The 7,424-nt window shown below is 43.9% G+C and overlaps 1 protein-coding gene across 1 annotated transcript in view; it reads left to right on the top strand.

Moving 5' to 3' along the window:
- SLC12A8 (solute carrier family 12 member 8) overlaps positions 1-6,965 on the top strand; it is a 143,244-nt gene extending 136,279 nt beyond the window's left edge. The window contains exons 13-14 of the mRNA XM_079767158.1: positions 2,741-2,801; positions 6,542-6,965. Of these exons, the coding sequence (XP_079623284.1) occupies positions 2,741-2,801; positions 6,542-6,704 (224 nt within the window). The 3' untranslated portion in view covers positions 6,705-6,965. The remainder of the gene's footprint in view (positions 1-2,740; positions 2,802-6,541) is intronic.
- The last annotated feature ends 459 nt before the right edge of the window (positions 6,966-7,424 follow it).

The following is a 7,424-nucleotide window of genomic DNA, read 5'->3' on the forward strand; positions in this document are numbered from 1 at the left end:
AATGAATTCGGCAATGTAGCAGGATACAAAATTAACGCCAAGAAATCTATGGCCTTTCTATACACCAATAGTGAACTTACAGACAGAGAGACTAAAAAGGCAATCCCATTTACCATCGCACCAAAAAAATTAAGATACCTAGGAATAAACTTAACTAAGGAGGTAAAAGACCTATACACGGAAAACTACAGGACACTGAAAAAAGAGATAGAGGAAGACGTAAACAGATGGAAGAACATACCATGTTCATGGATTGGTAGAATCAACATCATTAAAATGTCCATACTACCCAAAGCAATCTATAGATTCAATGCACTCCCCATTAAAATACCAACGGCATATTTCACAGACCTTGAAAGAACTCTCCAAAAATTCATCTGGAATAAAAAAAGACCCCGAATAGCCACAGCAATCCTGAGAAAGAAGAATAAAGTAGGAGGGATCTCAATACCAGATTTCAAGCTGTATTACAAAGCCACTGTTCTCAAAACAGCCTGGTACTGGCACAAGAACAGACATATAGATCAATGGAACAGAATAGAGAATCCAGATATTGACCCAAACCACTATGCTCAATTAATATTTGACAAAGGAGGCATGAACATACAATGGAATAAAGACAGTCTCTTCAATAAATGGTGTTGGGAAAATTGGACAGATACATGCAAAAAAATGAAGCTTGATCACCAACTTACGCCATACACAAAAATAAACTCAAAATGGATACAGGACTTAAACATAAGACGGGAAACCATAAAAATACTAGAGCAATCCACAGGCAGCAAAATGTCAGACATATGCCAAAAGAAATTCTTCACTGACACTGCCCCTAGGGCAATGGAAGCTAAAGAGAAAATTAACAAATGGGACTACATCAAAATAAAAAGCTTTTTCACAGCAAAAGAAACCATCAACAAAACAACAAGAAGGCCCACTGCATGGGAGAACATATTTGCAAATGGCATCACTGATAAAGGTTTAATCTCCAACATCTACAGGCAGCTTATACAACTTAATAAAAGGAAGATAAATGATCCAATAAAAAAATGGGCAACAGACCTAAATAGAATCTTTTCAAAAGAAGACAGAAGGAAGGCCAAGAGACACATGAAAACATGCTCAACGTCACTAATTATCCGAGAGATGCAAATCAAAACAACAATGCGGTACCATCTCACACCTGTCAGAATGGCTATCATCAACAAATCTACAAACGACAAGTGTTGGCGAGGATGCGGAGAAAAAGGAACCCTCGTGCACTGCTGGTGGGATTGCAGACTGGTGCAGCCACTGTGGAGAACAGTATGGAGTTTCCTCAAAAAACTGAAAATGGAACTCCCATTTGACCCAGTAATCCCACTCCTGGGAATATATCCGAAGAAACTAGAAACACCAATTAGAAAGGATATATGCACCCCTATGTTCATAGCAGCACAATTCACCATAGCTAAGATTTGGAAACAGCCTAGGTGCCCGTCAGCAGATGACTGGATCAGAAAACTGTGGTACATCTACACAATGGAATACTATGCTGCCATAAAAAAGAAGGAATTCTCATCATTTGCAGCAACCTGGGAGGAATTGGAGAACATTATGTTAAGTGAAATAAGTCAGTCAATGAAAGAAAAATACCACATGATCTCACTCATTTATGGATAATAAAGAACATTATAATCTTGAACAAAAAGATAGATACAGAGACAGTAAAGCATCAAACAGACTGTCAAATTACAAGGGGAAGGTTAGGGAGAGGTGGGGGAGATAAGAGATCAATCAAAGGACTTGTATGCATGCATATAAGCATAACCAATGGATGCAAAACTCGGGGGGGTGGGGGCATATATGGGAGGGGGGTGTGGGGAGGGCAATGGTAAGATATGTACACATATAATACCTTAATAAAAAAATTGAAAAAAAAAAATAAAAAAATAAAAAAGTTGATTAGGCCCAGCTGGTGTGGCTCAGTGGTTGAGTGTCAACCTATGACCCAGGAGGTCACAGATCCATTCCTGATCAGGGCGCATGCCTGGGTTGCAGGCTCGATACCAAGTAGGGGGCGTGCAGGTGGCAATTATCAATGATTCTCACTCATCATCGATGTTTCTATCTCTTCCTCTCCCTTCCTCTCTGAAATCAATAAACATATATTTTTAAAAAGCTGATTAGCCCTATTCTAATTAGTGTGTCTGATGTCAGTATATTTAGTCAGTATCAACAACAATCTCACTTCAAACTTCAGCTCTAACATTTCTACACGGTGAGCAATTGGATTCAAACCCGTGGAAAAGTTCCTGAGTGCCAGCCCCTGTGGGTGTGGGGAGTGTTACAAGATGAAGAAGACGTGCTTCCTATCTTCCAAGGGCGTGTGGTCTAGTAGGGGATTTTATAGCACATATTTAACACATAGTTGGAATCTAAGAAAAAAATATCAAAATTTTTTAAATTCATAGGACTGAAGTTAGCAAGTCGTATGCTTTTTTCTCTATAGCACTTTATTCAGTTTCTTTCTTGAGAATTTGGAATTTAGAAATAAATTTTTGGAAACTACATATGGGTACGTAGTCCTTAGCAGGCTGCTGTCAGGGAATATTATAATGAATATTGTTTGGTTAGACTGAAAAAGGAAAAAAATTGTACTAATTGTGCATGTGTGTCAGGAGATATATATTCTATTAAAACTGGGACTCTAGATGCATATCTAGAGCCTTCATCAATATTCATGCATATGTCTTCCCTGTAGGATCAGCCTCCAACTTCAGCTTTTTCAGATGGATGAGGTCTCTTCTGCTCCCTTCCTGCAGGTCAGTGCTAATCTGGGGCCAGGACCAGGGTGGATGAGTGTCCTGTGTCCCACTCCTAACTGGGCGAGGGTGAATTGTGTGCGGGAATCCAACAATTGAGACCCTGGAGGAGACTCAGGTTTTGCTCCTCACTGCCCTCCCCCACCCAGCCTCAGCTCATCAGAAACTTCCTCTGGCTCATGTCCTCCTGCTTTCTATCCTCAGGAATCATGAACAGGGGCCTTATTTAGAATCTGATTGCGGGTGCTAAGTCCAGAGAGCTACTCTCAGTGAGTTCACAGTCCGAGACACACCAGCATCAGTACATCATCACACACAAGGTTAAGCCCAAATGCCGTTGATCTGACTGTGTTGGTGAAAGTGCAGAAGCCAAGTACAGAAATATATAGAGTAGGGATCTTGGGGGATTTCTGGGGCACCTCCATGTTCAAACACGCAGGGGAAGGGAAGAATCGGCTCTCCTGAGAAATAGGAGAAGGCCTCATAGAGCACGTAAGATTTCATGAGTGCCCGAATCTCTTTCCTCCTCCATCACCCTTCACCCTTCCGGAGACAATGCTACCTCACCTTCGAAGGCCTTGGGACTCTAGGAAATTACTTCCCTCCTCCTTCCCTATCAGTGAGGAACCAACGCTGCAGGCTGGGAAAATCCAGGCAGAACTCAATCAAGTGTTTATTTGGTTTCATTTTGTTGGTTTGTTTTTGAAAATCTAGATGTCTGGCTTGCACTTGCCAATATTTCTACCTTCCATGCCCAGACATTGCTAATGGACTATGGAACCCTTTCCCTTGGATCCCAGATGTACATTCAGAGTACCACCCCCCCCCCCCCATATCGTTAATTGTGATGTAGTACAGATAACATAAAATGTAGCATTTTACCCTTTTTAAGTGTACAGTTCAGTGGTGTTAAGTACATTTATATTGTTGTGCCACCATGCATCTCCAGAACTCTCTGTCTTGCAAAAACAGAAAAACTCCGTCTAGTAAACAGTACCCCCCCCCCCTTCCTGCCTTCCAAGAATCCTTTTTAAGACAAGTCTTTATAAGCACTACCAATTTGTTCAAGCTTGCACAAGCAATTAAACCTTGCTGCTAGAGCCTGGGAGAATGAAGACAAAGGAGCAGGGGCCGTGGAAACTGACAGGGTAAACGCTGGGAGGGAGGATGGTGTGTGCGGAGATCCCTGTCACCTGCTTGGAAGCTGGGCTAACAGTCTGCGCGGAGCTATGGGAGGGGTGGGGTCACCTCTCTGCCTCTCTTCCAGTCTGAGGCACCAGGCTGGGTGACTCAGATCACAACACTCCCGCTCTGGTGTCTTTTCCCTGTCACCTCGTCCTGAGGAAAAGTTGAGCTTCAGTGGAAATGGCTTCTGTGTAGAGGCTGCCTACAGATCTGGGGCTGGAGCTGATGAGTGGTTAAGAGTATGGGGCCCTGTCTGATTTACAGGGATATTTTTAGGCATTTGCAGTGTTAAAGCCTACACATGACCATGGGAGGGCAATACTCCTTATGCTGCGTTCTGAATTCCTAGAATTTCACCTCTGAGGTCACTGTAGTGCTATGTAGAAAGGAGAATGTATCCGGAGGAGATTATTCTTAGAAGAGGGCGATACTTTGGTTGGAACAGAACCCAGTCCATACTATACATAGATAGCTCCGTGGGCTTGTGAAGTGGGCGATGGAGGCATCAGCCAAATCTCAACATTACACTTGCTGGCCTCACCATGGCTCCTGAGCAATGTTTTGTGATGATTATTTAGGGAGGTGAAAGGATAAAGAAATGTGATTTTTTTTTAAAAAAAGTAGAAATTGGTAGCTGTGTTTTATATTTTGTAATTTTGAAGGTTGTTTGTTTGTCTGCTTTTTTACAACTATGGGCCCAGATACTCTTCAAAATCAGAAAAGAGGAATGGTGTAGTGAAGGTGTTTGGGCAAAGGAATTTGATTAAATTGCTCCCTCTATGACATCTACAATTCCCAGAATTGTGTAAAATTTAGCCTGACCTTGAGAAAGCTTTCTTTCCTAAAGTCCTAGTAACTCCCCAGGTAAGAATTTTACCAGAACTGAGAAGAATGCAATGGTTTCACCTTTTAAAACAAACAAACAAACAAACCAGCATTAATGAAAAAAAAATGCATTGGCAAAAACACTTCTATGTTCATTGGTCTGGCATTTTGACACTTCTCAACCTTATTTCTTTTTTTTTTTTAAATTTTTTTTATTTTTTTATTGATTTCAGAGAGGAAGGGGCAGAGAGGGAGAGATAGATAGAAACATCAATGATGAGAGGGAATCATTGATAGCGGCTGCCTCCTGCACACCCCCCAATGGGGATCGAGCCAGCAACCCGGGCATGTGCCCTTGACTGGAATCGAACCTGGGACCCCCCAGTCCCCAGGTCGACGCTCTATCCACTGAGCCAAACCAGCCAGGGCTCAACCTTATTTCTTGAAGATTCAACCTTAATAGAAGTTAATTCATTTCTCAGAAAACCTCAACCTAATTCATATATGTTCTCAGTGGCTGCAAGGTCTTCATCGTGTGACCTGAATTTCTGTAACAGCACTTTTTGCCAAAGTCAGTTGAAGCTTTCTGTTTAACTTTTAAAGACTGAAACGTTAGATTTATACCTTTAAAAATGTTTTTACAACTATCAAGTATATCCCTTATTTAAACAATTGGCATGACTACTTGTAAAGTAGCTGATTCTTTTCGGTTAAATTTCTGAGGGGCAATCACGTCTCAGGTATGGCGAAGGCTTTGGCCCAAGGAGGTGGGGCGGTTTTTCTGAGGCCACTGGGCTGATGGGGGGCAGAGCCATGCCTGTGTCCGTCTTCTGTACATCCCCGACCTCCGGCTGGAGCTCCCCTTACTCCTTAGCCTCTGGCACTTTCCTCGTGTGTCCCAGTTTATTCCAGCTCCAACTGTGTGTAGGCACGTCAGGGACAGTGGGGTCCACACCGGGACTGTTCTCTGTCTTCAGGCCAACGTGGGGTCAGAGCCTTTGTAGTTTGTCGCGTAGCTGCTTGCTATGTCAGCCTTAGCTCTGGAAATCATTCCTCACTCAACTTTCCTTCCCGAGAACCAGAGAGGTTTCTCTTTCTCCTCTCCTCTGGTTTTCAGCCTCTCCATTCCATTATTTCACTTGACAGAAAAGCAAAGAAATGCTATCGAGTCCCCACATGACACTGTTTGGATGGTTATTTTGTACACTTTTATACATGTATGCTAAAGAAAGGTAAAAGTCACTTTCTCCCTATTTTATACTCATTTCTCATACTTTATTCATAAACATTTGTACATGTAACTTGCACCAGTTGTGTGTTTTTTAAATTTTATTTTATTGTTTAAAGTACTACAAATAGTAATACATATGTCTCCTTTTTTTCCCCCCATTGACCTTCCCCTGGCCTCCCCAACACCCCACCCCCGCCCCGCTCCCAGTGTCTTGCATCCATTGGTTATGCTTATATGCATGCATGCAAGTCCTTCGGTTGATCTCTTACCTCCCGCCCCACCTCTCCCCAGCCTTCCCGCTGCAGTTTGACAGTCTGCTCCATGCTTTTCTGCCTCATGAACAAAAACAGATACAGCTGTGTTTTTTAACATACATATTCAATAATAAGCACAATAATGTTTTTTTGCAAATACTTTTTCTATCCCTGGGGAGACTCCTCCTCCCTGTTCAGCGCTTGGTCTTGCCTTCTGACGGGCCTGTGTGTTTCTCTCCCCGAAGGAGCTTGCGATCCCCACAAGAGCAGATCGTTTTGGCGCCGTCCCTGGCGAGGGTTGACATGGAGATGACTCAGCTCACCCAAGAGAACGCAGACTTCGCCACTCGGGACCGCTACCACCACTCCTCCCGTGTGAGCCGAGACCAGCTGATGCCTCCGTACTAGAGTGCTGAGCGCTCGGTCCCGGGCCGCCGGGCCTCCTCTCCTGGAGCTGCCCCGTGCTCCGTGGACTCCGCTCCCAGAGCCCTGGTGGAGCTGGTTCTCCTCAGTAAGAAACGCAGAGACCTGTCCTCCCACTGCCGTTTTGGACAATGAGCATCTGCATTCCGGTCTGGCCCACCACCGCCAGGCCGGGAGCCACGGGAACGGCAGTGGCTCTGAAACACACTCCCGGTCGGAAGAGCTCCCCATGGACACCGAGACCCGCGGGTGTGGAGGACCAGACCAGACTGCTTGTTCCCAGGGCCTCAATAAATGGTTGTTTAAATTTTTATTTTATTATTTACTCATTGAATAAATAATGCACCCACATGGTTCCAAACCCCAAAGAATAATCATATACACCGAGTGGCCAGATTATTATGATCTCTGAACGCATAATAATCTGGCCACTCAGTGTATATCCTATATAATAAAAGGCTAATATGCAAATTGTCCCCTCGACTAGCAGGCAGGCCGGTCAACCGCCCATGTCCCCTCCCCCTGGCCAGGCTGGCCAGACCCCACCCATGCACAAATTCATGCACCGGGCCTCTAATATATATACTGAGTGGCCAGATTATTATGCGCTCAGAGATCATAATAATCTGGCCACTCAGTGTATATAGTGAAGAACCTCGCTCTCGTCCTTGCTCCCCGTCTGTTCAGTTCCATTCCCTGCCCCAG

Source organism: Cnephaeus nilssonii (genome assembly GCF_951640355.1).
Source record: "Cnephaeus nilssonii genome assembly, chromosome: 3".
NCBI lineage: Eukaryota > Metazoa > Chordata > Mammalia > Chiroptera > Vespertilionidae > Cnephaeus > Cnephaeus nilssonii.